This window comes from Typopeltis vanoorti, chromosome 11 (assembly GCF_054136105.1).
Source record: "Typopeltis vanoorti isolate ZY-2024b chromosome 11, IOZ_Tvanoo_1.0, whole genome shotgun sequence".
Lineage (NCBI taxonomy): Eukaryota > Metazoa > Arthropoda > Arachnida > Uropygi > Thelyphonidae > Typopeltis > Typopeltis vanoorti.
In genome coordinates, this window is record NC_143559.1 from 103221046 (window position 1) to 103238532 (window position 17487).

Consider the following 17487-nt stretch of genomic DNA (forward strand, 5'->3'; position numbering starts at 1 on the left):
TCATTATTTTTTTCTTGGTTCATTCAAGCACGCTCTAGCAGCTTTCATACTAACCACATTTACTTGCAAACTAATTTTAACGTATGTGATTATATTATAAATCATGTTGTGTAAGTTTCTTTGACGTAGTTTCACTTTAGAGTGCGATTACTTACAACCGTCTTTTGAACCAGCAGATCGTATACATAAGGCTATTTGATGTATGTTTCTAGTCCTTGAAAATAAACAATATTTGAATCCTTTTTATCTTGCAATTTAAAGCTTATGGCATTAACACTGCCATCTGGGAAAAGCTGATGCTGATAAAATATCTGTTGAGTAATACGAATATTCTTTCATATTCTGCTGGTTTTATGAAATTCATCTCTTAATTGTGAATGCGGCACGGACGAAAGGTGGCAAAAAAGTCACATTAATTTTGCACAAAGGGAAAACTATTATTAAATCACAGCAAAGGAAAATAAGCTGAAATGCAAAACAGCGTTACAGAAAACTGTAACGTACCAAGGCCTGATGAAGGATGGAGCTGGGTAATAGCTATTGCTTGCTGCTTGATTAATTTTATAACGTTCGGTATCTGTCGACTTTCAGGGATATTTTACGTGGCATTTATGAATGTTTTTAACTTAAATAGAGAAGACGCTTCAAAACCTTTTAGCATTTGTTACTGTCTGAGAAATGGGATAGGTATGTATTTATTCTTTGATTTTACAGATTAAAATTTTAAAATAATTAACATTATTTTCCTTTATCGCTCACTTATTGTTAGGAAATAATGTATACCAAGTTTTAAAAAAAGGATTGTAGCTATGAAGTTATTTTTTACATGAAAAAAAAATTAATGCTACGTTTTTTAACGGCATTGTTATTTCAAAACTAATAAAATAATTTACTCTTAAAAAAAACTTTTGTAATAATGTGATCGGGAGTATAAGGGAACTCTTTGCCCTTTATGACATATCAGTCAATAAAAGAAGGGGGGGAAGGAAATTCTTAGTATTTTCAAATTTCTTTTTTCTTTTCTTTCTTTCTTTCTTTTTTTTTTTTTTTTAAATCTTATCCTCACTATCTGTTTACATTGTCTGGTTGCTTTGTCTATTTACAGGGATGAGAAATCCGAATTTTCGGAAGGAAGAACCGCGCTACTTCCGTATGATATCGACTAACTCAACTTTAGCTGAAAAACCTTTAATAAGATCCTTTGCGCCCTAGACGGGAGTAAATATAGCCCTTTCCAACAGGAAAGGCGTTGTTGCTACCTTTTGATTCATTCATAGTGTTATTCACTTCAACGTCATCTCTAAATAGCGCTAATTTAGAAAACATATTCGGATATTTGCGGCATTATGTCGCTTAGTACACTTTCTAAATTCATTTTCAAATAATATGTTCATCTGGTGGAAGTTATTATTATTATTATTATTATTTATTTATTTCTTTATTTATTTTATTTTTTTTATTAACCTGACTCATGAGAGGTCATAAACTCTAATATAATAGTACAAGGAATGGGCAAGTGGTTCGAGAGAAAGAAGGAATGTGTTAGTATGTTTCTTGAGGAGTTGTTGGGGTTGTATTCATTGGGAAAAACGATATAGGGAAGATTGTTCCAAAGAACAGAGATAGATAGAATTAAGGAAGTGGATGGAGGCCAACGAAAACGTGGAGCTAGGTTCGTGGAAATAACAATAAAAAAAAAAAGCAGAAACAGTGTCTATTAAAAGGTAGTTGCAGGAAGTTTGTGAGACAGAGATTTTTCGGTGGACAAACACAAATATGAGATCAATATTATGAGATCCAGTGGATGTGGACTCATTTGGAGTTGGAGTTGTATAGAAGTAATCCTCTGAACGAAAAAGAATATCATGTTTATTGGAGAATAAATAGCTATGTATGCGATGTGTTCGTGCGATAAGCGAGCTCTGACAGCCAGTCCAATAAGAAAAAAACTGATTTTAACTGGTGATTGGAATGTCACCAAAAGTAAGATGGATCGAAGAATTTTTCTTTCAAGAAATAAAATAGGATTGCGTTTTGATAGCATCGTAATTCACTAGATTACCTTCACCCCACTTGGGCGATGAGAGTATTCAAGAAACATTGGCTTGTTGAATGAAGAGATGAACAAAATATAAGGTCATCAGTGAAACTATGGATAGGATTTGTGGTTAGTGAGAGAGGTTATTGATGGAAAAAGCACACACCCTAAGCACTGATACTGAAATCTGATTAGAGGAAAAAACGGGTCACCATGAAAGTAATGAACAACCAAAAAGAAAACTGGTAATCTAATAATGGGCAAGAGGGGAGAGGATTGCCATAAGATTGTTGCATTGATGAACTGGATATGGAAGTATATTTTCAAGGACCTTTGTTCTGTTTTGTTATTTTGGTTTAGTTTTTTGCATAAAAACTGAAGATATGAATATTCTAGATGTCGAGAGTCACTGTTTTGATAAACTGTTAAATGAGATAAGTCATAGAACAGTGCGACTGAAAATATTAGGAGAAATGAAAAAGAGTTCCTATCAAAAACCATCACAACTGTTAGTGTTTTCTAATGCTTTATGCCTTTTAATTATTACTTCTTCCCTTATTTTTAATTTCCTTCTCCGGACAAATCAATACTATCTCATACATACTTTTGTAAATATGGTTCATCGATAATGTCTGATGTTATTATTAATTCCAATATATCCGCTTTCCTCTAGTAGTTTCATGTGCATGTTGTTTCAAATAATCATCACGAAATTGTTCCAACAATTTTTCTTATTATTATCATTGCTTCTTCCATTACTGCAACACACTCATATATTACCGTAATGGAGGAGGTACTAATTTCAAAACTTCCACACTCGCTGAAGGAATTCAGGGTATATGAAACTTGTTTCTGGATGAGAAAATGGGGGTTTACATTGTTTTAATATACTTATAAAACAATCAGAATGCCTTTTATTGACGAATATTTAAAGATTTTACTCAATCATGATGGAGAGACTTGAATTTGAATCTTCTAGAATATTATTCTACAGTGAATGAGCTAGTCCTAATGATGGCTTGATATTTTTTTCCGTCCAGGAAAACTCACTTTTCTGTTGCAGACAGACATATTAGCGTCAGATCACTGTGCGATAACAGATATTACACCGCCGCTCAAAAACTGGAATTACTTTAATCCAACTAATTATATTGTCATTATCAAGTTCCTCTCCACTGCATACATACAATAGTAGCATTTTGTCGAGTCTTTCATCGCTCAACACATGAAAACTATAGAAATTCCAAAGGTGTATAATCATTCAAACACATATTTCAATATTAGCAATCTCGTTATCTTACATAAGTTATGAATCTAAAAAATAATTAAAAAAACTTTCAAACAATTTATATAATTATATGTGTCTCTTGGTAGGTCCTTTTGTTGGCGTGCTAGGTCATCACTACGGAATTCGAAAAGTTACCATGTTGGGAAGTTTCGTTAGTGCTATTGGAATGAGTCTGTGTTATTTTGCAACAGACTTGTTTGATCTCATTATGTACTTAGGGATAATATATGGTAAGAAAACATTTTATTATGAAAAATAAATCGTATTTTCATAGAAAACCTTTAGGATTTCTTTTTTCTTTATTATACAGAATTCGTCTAAAAATTGAGACTTTAGCGGAAGAATTCATCATAAAATATTAATATCAGAATCACATTTAATGTTTTTATTTGTAAAATTTCGGCTTAAGTTTCATAGCCATTGTCAATGCGTTATAGAAAACTAAAAAGAACAACTTAATTGAAAGCACGTGATATTATAGGCTGCAGGAGAATACCTCCATGCGCATTAATAGATGCATTAATAGATATTCAAATAAATCACAATAACTTAATTTAGTTAATTATTTTTAAATACAAGCAAAATTTAATTACAATTAAGGAACACATGAATGGTGAGTATTAATATAACTTCCCAAAATTGAGGAAATTTTAGGCCTTTTGTTCAGGTTCGTGTTGTGAATGGGTGCCCCACATCTTTCTTTGTAGAGTCTTTCCAGAAGAAAGTAACTTTTGTGTAACATTTAGGTTTGGTTCCACTGAATCCCGTATTTGTAGATAACACATTGCTTGCTAAACCGGATTTGTTGGGTTCTTTAAGAGAAATGTATTCTTGATGTTCTTCAAGACGAATTTGTGCAGATCGACCAGTTTGTCCATAATAACATAAGCCATAAGAGCTGGGAATTCTATAACTCCAGGATAAGATAAAGGAGGATATTTGTCTTTCAGCGAGATAAGGAATGTATTCAGTTTGCGAACTAGATGGAAAGCGACTTGTACGTTAATCTGTCAAAGGAATCTTGCTATTTTTTCTGAAAGTCCCTTAATATACAGAATACAAATTCTGGTAATTTCTTCTTGAGGGGGTTAGAACGATGCCATGATTATTATTTTCTCGATAGCTTTTTTCATCATAAATAATGATGAAACTTTATTGCTAATAACCATTAGCAATAAAGATGGTTATGATAATAAACATTTCTTTGTTTAGGTGAGAATCTGTAGAACAAATTTTATGAGCTCTGTTAACTAGACATTTGATTACACCTGACAATGGTGATGATGAGAGTTATCTAAAGAGCTAAATCAACGTATTTAGCAGTATGAGTTGGTGTTCTATATACAGAACTATAAACTACCATTTGCTTGACGTAGAAGAAAACACCCAGAAAAGGAAGACAATTGTTGTTTTCTACTTCCAGGGTTAATTTGATTTTGGGGTTTATTAAATTAATATTTTCAAGAAATTCATGCAGATCGGACAAGGAGAAGTTCCATACAGCAAACACTTTATCAAAATATCTGTACCAAACTGATAGATAAAGTGAAAAACGTCCAGAATATGTTCTTAAACCCACAGATTCAGTGAGTTTCGATGTAACCTTACCATTTACAAATATCCCTCTGACAGATACGATTGAATTCCTTTATAGACTTTCTTCCTGATATCGTAAAATTATTCCGACTTTGTCATTAATACAGAATATGGGATGAACCCTTTTCCCAACTTTAGCCAATTACTTTATGAAACATTTCGAACCCAAACCATCAGTTTGATACATCTATCGGAGGACTGAAGTAACTTGAAAATTTCCAAACCATTTTGGTCTCTTGAGCAAGCTTTCTGGAATATCTAATCTTTAGCTCATCCACAATACTAATTACAAGACTATAGGCTGGTATCCTATAGTTTTATAATAATGCAGGCTTAAAGGTGCGATCTTATCCCTTCTTAACAGGGATCTCATTCTCAAAACCCTTGGACATAAGGGACGGCATTGTCAAAAAAATATGCATTATTTTGCCAACATATTGGAAGAAAACCAGAAAGAACTCACAATGACTGCCAACATACCCAGGAAAGGAATAGGCTTGTTCACTTTCTACATTTCCAAGACATGAAGAATGTCTTTAAGAAACCAAATATTATACGTCGTGTTAATTTGCGATCTCTGTGCAAGGTACACAGAGTTTCGTTATTCCTGCGGTTGTTATATTCGCTTCTATAATGGAGAACTTAGCGGATTCTATAAAAGTTCTGGGACTTACAAAAGTTGTAAAGGTGGGTTGAAGGTGACTTTGCACCTTCAATGCCCAAGGGAGGTTCGCAGAAAGCTTATGGCTCAAGGAAGCTTAATAAAGTTATGCTGCTGAGGTAACTGAATAAGTTGATAAATATCACAATCAATGCTTTTCAGTTTGTGCAAAATGAAACACTGGACATTATCTATAACATTAAACGTTAGGCTGGGTAGAATGATTTCTTTCGCAGATTCACACTTCAGTACGTTCACTGTGTCATATTTATAACCCGGTGAACTATAAATTAAAGATGCCAAGAAATTATGTTCTTGGTTTTATCCTTTATCCAAGTGTTACCAATCAAACTTTGCGCCTGAAGATATGAAGGCAACGCGTATATAGAGACTAATGACTTCAGATCACTTGCCTTAGTATCCCATAATGCAAAGCACATATCCTTACGAACATGTATAATGCTATGCATTATGGGAAGGATGACCGGTTTCACTATACAAGTGAAGAGAGGTCTCCAAAAACTCAGTCGATCCTCCAGATCACTCTAAACTCAGCAAGTGCGAGCAACCCGAAGGATTATTTTACTCAGCGGTAGTTCCACTCAGTGACAGGCCACACTGCCACCGAGAGGAAACCTCAGCAGTGGCTCTGCCCAATGGCAGGCTCACTCCATAGCGGTGGCCACACTCAGAGCAAGTAAAAACCCGCAAAAAAAGTAAAAGTGCGAGTGATCAGAAGGATCGCTAACACTTACTAAGTTTAGAGTGATCTGGGAGATCGCCTGAGTTTTTGGAGACCTCCCTTCACTTATATAATGAACCCGGTCTGGGTAGTGACCCTTCCCATAACGCATAGCATTATACATGTCCATAAGGAATGTGTTTTGCATTATGGGATACTAAGGCAAGTGATGTGAAATTATTAAACTATATATACGAATTGCTCTGTCCTGAAAATACTTCAGGCGCACACTTTGTTTGCTAATACATAAAGGATAAATCCAAGAATAAAATTTCTTGGCATCTTTAATTTACAATTAAGTACGATTTTGTAATACAATGAACTAAGAACCAGTTCTTCGATGGTTATGTTGTCTCGAATCTCCTAATTTACTGAATCTTCAAAGATTAGGTTGAAAAATCTTGTTCTTGTGGAGACTATTTGAGGAGAGTCAACAGTGTTTGTTATCTCATATCATTTCATCTGTTTAGAGAAAATAATCCACAATTTGTCTAGTTATCAAATGTACATGATTTATCTTTTTGGAAGTATGAACGAACAGACAACTCGCTAAAACCAGGTAATATCATTGCATGACATTGCCATTAAAAAAATAAAAGGGCAATATCTAAAATAATTTAGATACCAAAATAAAGTCACCATTCAATCATAAAGTAACAGAAACGAAACTATTCAAGGTGCAAGACGTAGTCCGTCTTTGAACCTGCAATACACATGTTGATCAAATTTTAAAAATAAGAATAACAACAAGCAAAGCCTGTGTAGCGCAGTGGGAGTGGTTTTTGCATTCTCTGCACTAGACCTCCCGAAGAAAGTCTTAAGTTTGATTCTAGTGGGCGAATAGAGAAACTTTATCGAAGATTTTCTTCGACTGGTTCCTGAGTTAGTCGATCTCTGCCTCGGGATATCTGATTTTTTTTTCCCCCCGGAAATTCTGGTTTTTCGTCTCGTAAATTAAAGGAAGCAGCTGATACTATAATAGGAAAATTTCGCGGGATAATCAAACCCTGCATTACAAAAGACATTTTACAATTATGTGATCAAAGGAAAACATTAAAATCCACTACAAACAAGGATAAAGGTAGCAGGGAAAATATAAAGAACTAAACAAAATTAAAACAGCTAAAATCAACTGGATTCTGAATGAATGTGGAAATGTTTAAGAGGAACTATATAGAAACAACCCTAGAAGTGTAAGTAGATTAACAATGGATTACAATACATCTCATTGGGGAAAAATGATAAGGAGATTAACAAAAGCCTTCATTAACACAAATTGATCATTTAAGGAAGAAAATGGCAAACTTTTGACTGGAAAGGATGAAATCTTGCAGAATTTGCATGATTACTCAGCTAACCTTTCCTCAGCAAACAGCAGCCTTAATAATCAAAACCTTGAAGACATAGTACAAATGGCATTGGATAAAGGAGTGTCCTAGGTTCGATTCCCGTCAACGATGAGGAGCTCAAGGAGCTGCCTCAACCATAGCCAACTTAGCCAGTCTTGGGCGTGGACAGCAAGGTTTTTCCGCCAGTTTATCTGGTGTTTTTCATCCCGCAAGCAGGCAAACCGGTCCAAGGACACACACGGATTACAGCCTCTACCGGTTCCGGAGCCCGGATAAAATTTGGGGGGCCTAGATGATACCATGAACTCCCGTATAAAGGGTGAACGCTGTATTATCACACGGAATTAATTTATTTATCCGAGAACATATCAATAAGTAATTTAGTTACACTATCTCCACTTGGGGAAAGCAATCTTGTGGTCTTGACCTGGGAAATTTTAAGATGTGCTGAATATTCTGTTAAGAAGGGGTATATGTGGAAATACAAAGCTAGTGATTATAAGAAGCCGAGAAGTCAGCTTTCAGGTGTTATGGCATGAGAATTTAAAGGGGAGAGATTTTGATAGTGTGTGGGAGATTGTCAAGGAGTATTTAAAGAAAGCTATATCAGACTGTATTTCCAGAGTCAGAAGGAGAAATGAAGTAGGAATAAGATGGATGAATAATATTATTAAGCAAATAATATTATTTGCTTAATAATAAGTAAATAAGTAAAAGGAAGAGTAATCATGGAAGGATGACTTTAAAAAGTGTTGATGGTAGGGAAATTACAGAAGCAAATCAAATAGTTGAATTACCTTGTGATCATTATGCAAAAGTGTACCATCTTAGTTGTGATATTGCAGTGCGGAATGTGTCATTGACTGATGAGAGTCTAGAGATAGACGAAATAGAGGTGCTTAGTATATTACAAAACCTTAATACTAATACTGCTGTTGGGTAAGATGGCATATCGGTCCATGTGCTACGAGAATGTGCAAGAGAATTAGCACCCCGTCTAAGCAGGCTGTTTAATTTAAGACACAGTTCTGGTAAACTTCCAATAGAGTGGAAAGAAGGGAAAATAACTCCACTGCATAAGGGAGGCTTCAAGAGAGAGGTTGCAAATTATAGACCAATCAATATATCTCGAGTGGTGGTTAAGGATTTGGAGAAATTGGTAAAAATTAGAATTCAGACAGGGTGGACTGCAATATGATACTTTATAAGGCGCAACATGGTTTTGTGAAGGGTAAGTCTTGCCTCAGTAACTTGCTTACTTTCTATAATAAAGTAACAGTGGTGCTGGATAAAGAAAATCCTTACTCAGTGATACTGCTGGACTTTGCAAAGGCATTTGACAGGATTCCACACGGAACTCTGTTGCATAATTTAGAGCAAATGGATATGGATCCGAAGCTAGTGATTTGAATTAGAGGGTGGCTGGTGGATAGATATCAAAGAGTGGTTTATGGAGGAGCTCAGTCCAGGAGAATGCAAGTGACTAGTGGTGTACCTCAGTGCTTGGTCCTCAGTTGTATAATTTGTACATCAATGATATTGGAAATAATATGAAAGGAAATATCCACTTGTTTGCTGATGATGCAAAATTAGGAAGAGCGATAGTCAATTCAGATGATATAGATATCTTGCAAGATGACTTAAATAGGCGCTGATTGTATGGGCTAAGGTAAATGGCTGTCAGTATAACGTGGCTAAGTGTAAGATGATGCACTACGGGAGGATGAGATCACATGCTGCTTACTATATTAATGATACTGAACTGCAAGAAGTTGACGAGGCAAGGGACTTAGGAGTTATTGTATGACAGGGAACTTAAGTTTAAAGGGTATATTGCAAAGGTTGCCAAAACATCACATCAAATTACATGGTTGTTAAAGACCACAGTGACAAGCAGGGATAAGAAAGTTATTGTTCCACTTTATAAGTCAATAATAAGGCCGCATTTGGACTACTGCGCAAAGATCTGGTCACCTGGATTTATTGGTGAAGAAATGGTGGAGGGGATTCAGATGCGAGTTACAAAGATTGTTGCATTTCTGTGGGATGTTTCCTATGAGGATAGATTGAAGATCTGTGGGCTTCAAAAATTGGCTGATAGACGTAGGAGAGGAGATATGATAGAGGCATATAAATTATTAAAGGGATTTTATAGGATTGATACTGATGACTTTTTGAAGACCAGTGCAGGAAGGGAGAGAACGTGAGGCCATCACTGGAGATTGTTTAAGAGTGTGGTTAACAAGGGTGTTAGGACCAGATTTTTTGCTTGGAGGGTTGTGAATGGGTGGAATGCATTGCTAGAGGTGGTTGTGAATGCTTCGTCTGTGAATGAATTTAAGGAGAAGATGACCGGTATTGTGTGAATAATGGTTAATGTACCAACGTAGGTTCTCCCGCGATGAGTCTTTTGACTCCATGGTGATACCGTTATAATAATAATAACAATAATAATTAGTAAATGTAAGAATTGTGAACTCTATGCATCATATGTCAATGTAATGCAACCATCATAAATAACGCTCTATAATCCATTTAGGTAGAATAATTATTTTCAGAACCTATTAATATGATAATATACCCTTATTTCTTCAGTCAGCATGACTTGCTCTTAATGCATACGTATTGCATGGCTGAAAAAAGAACTCGCAATTGTAGGAAGGAACTTGTAAACAGAAAATTTCTTTGCATTAAAGATTTTTATGATGAATGAACAAGTAGTTAGTCATAGACCGTTTTTTTTTTAATTTTTTTTTTAAAAACTATTTTTGTAACTCGCTGGGTCCGGATAAGGGCAGTCAATTCGGAAGAAACCGATTCAAGAATTTTGACGAAAAATCAGTACTTGGATGCTCTAAAAACTGTTACAGATGATAACTCGCTCACCCCGATCCGAAGGTAGTTTGAAAAGGCACTCAGCCCATAGTTAATTCAAAACTTTGGAGGGCTAGGATTTTTGGAAAAGGCAACAGTTAAGTGTGAATGAGATAGAAAATTGGTTAGCTCTACAAGTTGTTTATGAAGATGTAAATGAAGTATTCTTTAGAGACACGAAAAGGAGCCTACCATTGAGGAAATTATCGAATTGGCAGAGCAAGAACTACTGAAGATGATACTGAAAAATCTAATCTACTCCTATTGACTCTAGTCAAAAACTATAAATGAATAAATAAAATAAAATAAATAAGGAATCTGATTATTTAATTTTGTTTAAAACAAATTTTGAATTAAATGAACAAAGGCCTTAGCCACGATCAGGATGCCAACAGCGAAATTATAGAGAAAAGAAGAGAGAGAGAAAAAAAAGGATATTCCTTAATTCAGAAGAATCGACATGTCGAATTTTATTTTAAGAAATTCTAAACAGTGAATCCTGTAGCAGTTTCACTTTCTACATTAAATAAATGCGTGTTTTATTATTTCATTATTTAAATACCACCTCAGTGTGGTATTATGTAGTTCAAACCTTTCAAAAATCGGGAGGGGGGGGATCTACTGTAGAAAGATAAGATGGTGAGGCTGTAATCTCTTCCATGTCGCAGTTAGTATCCGATGTCTGCAGATATCGTATGTTCACGTAGCCAGTTTACCTGTTCTGAAGGATGAAAAAATGGAGTTTCAAGGAGAAATCCACCACCTCTATATGAAATCGGTTACTTTTGAGTGAAAATCCCGACGAAGGTTCCTCGCGTCATGGATGGGATTCGAAACCATGTCTTTTCAACTAAAGGCTCCATCGAATCCAACTGAGCTTCGAAGGCTCAGGGTAGATGCTAGATGAATATGAAATCTTATATTAATGATATCGGATGACTGTTAATTCTGTAGCACAAGGTTTAGTTCAATTAAAGGGATAATACACAATTGTACTCTGCTTAGCATGCCTACTTTGAGAAGTGATCAGAGTAGGCATGTTGTGAGTAGAGTTTTAGTTTATGTGATAAACTAAAAAAAATTCTTTTTGAAAGTGATTTGAATAAACATTCGCTAGTCTTTTATTCCGATATAGAGAGTAGGTCAGGTCGTTTTAGTCCTAACGTTTGGAGACCGAGTGGACAGTTCAATCTCCAACGGTAGCCAATCTGAGATAGCTGGCCCAAGACTATAACTAATTTTAACAGGCATTCAGCGAAGAAACGGCAAACAGCACCGCCATCGCTTGGTCTCCATAATCCTAACATAATATGTTATTGTCTGAAACACTGTGGGTTCTACGGTCAATATGAGAACGGCTTACTTCAGATGCAAGAACCACTGCCACTGAATACACATTGAGAATTGTCAATAACAATTTTTACATTGAATTTTTCTATAATAATATTTAATTTATTATTCATTAGTATGATTATGATTTATTTATTTAGTGAATGATGATGATTTATGATTTTTTTAACTTCATATAATATAATTTATTTAATTTCATAGCTTCATATTATATTTCAGGAATTGGCTTTGGCTTGAATAGTATCCTTCCTCAGGTTAGCATTAACCACTATTTTGTGCGACATAGAGCAACGGCTTCTGGAATCGCCCTATCAGGTAATGGACTGGGATCGTTTATTCTTCCTTTCATACTGACTTTTGTCATCGAGAAATATGGTTTGAAAGGAGCATTTCTTGTGATGGGAGGAATTGCACTCAATGCTGTTGTGGCTTCTGCACTGCTTAAACCAGCACCTTGGATAAGAAAAGGTAAAGCGAAAAGGAACGAGCCCTCAAGAGCAATTCAGAATTCGCCAACAAATGAAAAATGTACAGTGGCAACTATTGAAAAAACAGCAAATGATATATCATTTCAGTGTTTATCGAATGACACCAACAGATCTAATCAGCAAGAAACAAGTTTTATTGAGATTCCCCAAAAGCAAATGGAAGAAATTCAAATAGCATCCCAGAATGCAATAAAAAATAATACGGCTACACAAACTGCTAGTCTATCCAATACAACTTCTTCTACGAACAGCTTATTAAATTATGGTCAAAAAATCTTTAAAGTTCTCCTAAATCCACTGTTTGAATTATTAAGTTTCACTCTTATTATAAACACGTTTTTATTCTTGCCATATATTATAATTATAGATTATGCTTTAGATGTCGGCCTTCAACTTCAACAAGGAACTTATTTGATTTTAGCCTTCTCTGCAGGAGATATTGTTGGTCGCTTGGGACTTGGATGGGTTACAGACAGACGATTTATGACGAGAAACAATTTTATAGCTTTGAATTTGACAGTTGCAGGTGTGATTTTAGCCTTGTATTCCATCATAATCACTTTCTCGGGTCTGCTGGCATTAACGCTTTCTCTAGGAATAGCAGAAGGCTCTGTAAATGTTCTAATACCCGTTTATCTTGCTGAATCAGTATCGCATGACCAACAGCTAATTGCTATGGGTTCTATGAATTTCGCATGCGGAGTTTTCAGTTTAGTAGTACCACCTATGCTTGGTAAGTAATATATATGTTTTTAGTTATGTATTAAGTATTGTTTGATAGTTGGTGATGTAACTTTATTCATACTACTTTTAAATGATTTATACTAATTACTACAAAGCACGATTTTTTTTTGGCTAACCTGCAACAAACGTTTGATGGTCATTAGATGTTGAAGATTTTTGGATCGGGTCAGTGAGTGCCACTGCTTATACGGTTTACCAATCTAGATTTTTCCAATTTATCTCTTTTTCTTTTATACTATTTAACAACTGATTTCTTTTTCTTCTTCCTCTTATCGTGGATTTATACCAAATGTACAGGGTCGTACTTACAGTTTTTTCCGAGGTGGGCGAGGTGCTAGCGTTCTCCACGGTCCATTCCTCATTGTTTGTGGCACCTTAATTTTTTACTCGGCCCCCTAGCTAGCGCCTCGTGCGCCTGTGAATATGTAGAGCCCTGCAAATGCATAACTATATATCGTATTTACTGTAAATACGATATATAGTTATGCATTTGCATAACTATATACAACTCGCAATACAACTCGCACTCTCCTCAAAATTAAATTGACGTTTATAATTAAATCCTCAGTATTTATTATAATTTATAATTGCTAACATTATTTATAAAATGAATGCATTTAAATTTTAATTATCAACGTTATTTACGCGATCGGCTGCTCACCTTCATCACACAACATATTTGAATCTTTGAATGACAATGCTTCTGTAATTAATTAGATAATTAATTAGGTAATTAATTAAAGGGTTGATTTAATTTCTGACGAAATTATGTCCCAAGCTCTCAAAATCCAGTTGCACAACACTTCTAATAATGGTCTCTTATTTTAATCAACTCCCGCGCAATCGAAGGTCGAATGCTCTCACTCCCACATTTCCTCTACTGATTGCTTGCATTTCTATGCATATGATTGGTGCGGTACGAATAAAAGATTGCACGACTCAACGACATAGGAAAGCCGACAATTGTTGGGTAGAAATGCTGCTTATTTTCAACCGAATTCCAAAATATATCTGAAACTGCAATAAAAACATTCATTATTTCTTAAAGATTTAAACTTTTTTTCTTGTGCGAAACTTTTTAATATTTTTTCGTGAAGTAAAGTATTGTCAGGAGTGTGAGATATAGGCGAGGGCGAGTTATTTTCAAATAAATACGGTGTTTTATATTAATTATATTCACTAATTGTCTATCCCACATGGTATATTCAGCTGTTTTTGAGGAATGTCATTTCTGCTGAAATCACTTTTCATATTGGTTCTTCATGTTTCATTTCCATATCATAGAGCTGGTTTAGATGAGTCATTGCAGTCTAATTCTAGTGTTTTTTGGAAGAGGGATGATTTAATGTAGATTTATCAATGACGCACCCAGGGATGGGGCCATAGGGCCCTGGCCCCTATGGCCCCATACCTGGGTGCAAAGACAACTTTCTGTGAGAGGAGCAAAGCGAGGATTTACAATGTGGAAATTTGCAATTTGTCTCTCTCGACTGTGGTACAAAACACATCATCCCATACCATGGACAATGGTCGAAATATTGACATAAACAGAGCACTAACCACAGGAAAAAAAAAAAACATATGTCATATCACGATTTGCAATCACAATGGCCAGTACTAAAGTAATACTTCCTATTTTTTTTTTCTTGGAAAATATAATTTAACAATGACGTTTATATGGATTAATCTTCCATCTTTCGCAAGCATTCTGTCATTTTCCAACATCATTTTCTATGCACTTTTGCCATCGTTATGTGAGATGCTATGTGCAGACCGCGTAGAAGTCCTTCCTCCGTTATAGATGATCTTTCATGAACAATTTCTTTCAGTTACTCGAGTGCAAAATGGCGTCCCCAGAGAGTCCTTCAGAAAGCTAAACAGCAGATAATTAGAGGGTACCAGTCCAGGCTATGGGCAGTATGGAGAATCATCCTATCCCATCCCATCCCAGCTTTCGTTTGTGTTAAGCTCAATGACCTATGAAGCAACCGGGTATTTTTGAAATCTGCTTGCTACTTATGATAAGATGGTTAATCCTACCTGCATGGGCTATTTCTGAAAACTGCTTGTGTTCTTCTGTCTAGTTTGCCTGTTTTGTGGGATAAAAAACTTGAGTTTCTTAGAGGAAAATGCTGCTATGTCAGTATGAGACTTACTAACTCACTTTCAGATGAAAAGCCTTGATAAAAGTTCCTTGCGTCCTAAATAAAATTCGAAAAACCAGGTTTTTAGAATTTCAACCAAAGAGCATCGATACCGACTGAGCTACGAAGGCTCTTTCAAGAACATCATTCACCACTCTTAAAGTTACTCCTCTGTTTTACCACTTTTATATTGTCAATCCAGCATCTTAATGTACCCATGCCAACTTTATAGCACCAAAGACATTTTTTGGATGGGTGTGAATTTGCATGTCTCAAACCTTCTGCCGTAAAGAACTCAATCACCATTCTGTGCTTCATATTTGTATCTCTCACTGTAGTGGAACTACATATGTTATTGTCGAATCAGGAACACGCGAAACTCTCTACCTGGATGGAATCGAAAGGAGAAAGTAAATAAATAAGAGTGCATCATGCTTGTTTGCCAACTATAATGTATGTGTTGTTGCAAAAAAAAAGTGACAGATTGTCCCCTGCAAAGAAGCAGAAACATTTCAATATATGATAATATATACTGCAATGAAGTAAAATAACTTTGGAGTGTAGTGAAACAATGGCAGCCACTGTTTCCTATCATAATTGAAAACATGATTCTGACTGCATGAAATGAAGCTATGTAGAGTACAGTCATTATTGCAACTATGCATGGAGTGGATGTCTCGTGTGCTTCGGAAAAATCACACAATCGGTCTATTCTTTTTTAAAGTAATTATTGTGAACAGGTAGGCTTATTTCCATATGCTGAAGAATTAAATTAACATATTCCTAACTGAGGTTCATTGACAGTAGTTTTTCAGCAAGACGGGAAACCCATCCACACCCTGAGGCTATATTTGAGAATTGTGAAAAGATTTTCCCTGATAGACGAATCAGAAGAGGTGGCCACCTTTACCCACCTAATTTCTCAGACTTGTCTGATAATCTGAATGAGTATATAAAAAAAATCAAAATCAACTAATGCCTTTTATTCCCTAATAGGGAGTAGGCGAGGCCTTTATAGCCTATCTAGCTTTTGGGGACTGAGTTGGCAGTTCAATCTCCAGCGGTAGCCAATCAGAGATAGCTGGTCCATGTCTATCACTAATTATAGCAGCCACTGATGAAGAGGCTGGAAAACAAGTGCTGCCAATCTCTTGGTACCTAACCCTAACAAGATATGGCACTGTCTGAAATAATGTGGGTACTGCGGTCGATTTTCTTGAGTTTACGGGAGGAAAAATTTGCTTGCCTGTGCCAGAGATCGACTAACTCGGGAACCGGTCGAAGATAGGCTTAGAAAAAGTTCCTCCAGTCAGCGACTAGACTAGAACCTAGGTTCTAGTCTAGTCGCTGACTGGAGGATATATATATATATGCACACACACTCATTGTCAGGCCTGTGTAATTCAGTGGAAGTGGCACTTGCATCCTCTGCGCTTGAACGGTAGTTTTCTTAATTGCTACATATTGTTGTAAGCTGTTAATTTTTATTTACTAATACAATAAAATACTGATATACTTATTTTTGCAGGTTACTTTCGAGATGAAAGAGGATCCTATGTGGCCTTATTTTATTTAGCAGGTGGTTTATTAGTCTTCAATGGATTATTATGGCTCATAGTTCCATCTCTTAGTTATTCAAAAAAATTGCTTAAAGCAATCCAAAAAGGTTAATTATTTTCATTTTCATATAAATTAACCATTTCAAAATTATGTGCGTAACTCTAAATACCGAAAGATTTCCTTTGGAATAACTAAATTTATCAGTTTCATAAACTACACATTTAAAATTGCAAAAACTTAAGTTATTTGTTTCCATTTTGATGAAAAAGAATTTATAAATACATTACTTAAAGGATAATAAATCTTCACCAACAATGTGAAACACAATCGATTTCTTCATATTGAATGTTAATAAAATATTTTCGATAAATGACTAAGTGCTAATATTGTTATATCATTACTATCTTCACCAACATGAGATATTTCTATAAATGCAAATACCTCTTTATTTTTTATTTATATTTATATAAATAAATATAATGCTTGCATTTTATATTTATATAAAAATGCTTGCACATTAAGTGAATAAATAAATATTGATATTTAATGGCTGAGTAAATTATGTCATATCATATTCCACATTATAAATTCCTCTCTACTTTTGAAGGAGATACATTCTCTCTCTCTTTATCTAATCATTGCTTATCTTGCCA

The 17487-nt window shown here is 35.1% G+C and overlaps 1 protein-coding gene across 1 annotated transcript; it reads left to right on the forward strand.

Annotated features, from left to right (window-relative positions):
* Positions 1-361: 361 nt before the first annotated feature.
* LOC150101889 (monocarboxylate transporter 12-like) lies at positions 362-17207 on the forward strand. The gene is made up of 4 exons (XM_090400592.1): positions 362-687; positions 3413-3556; positions 12118-13119; positions 16803-17207. Exons 1-4 carry the CDS (start codon positions 471-473, stop codon positions 16943-16945), a joined length of 1506 nt encoding a protein of 501 aa, XP_090256718.1. The 5' UTR covers positions 362-470; the 3' UTR covers positions 16946-17207.
* The last annotated feature ends 280 nt before the right edge of the window (positions 17208-17487 follow it).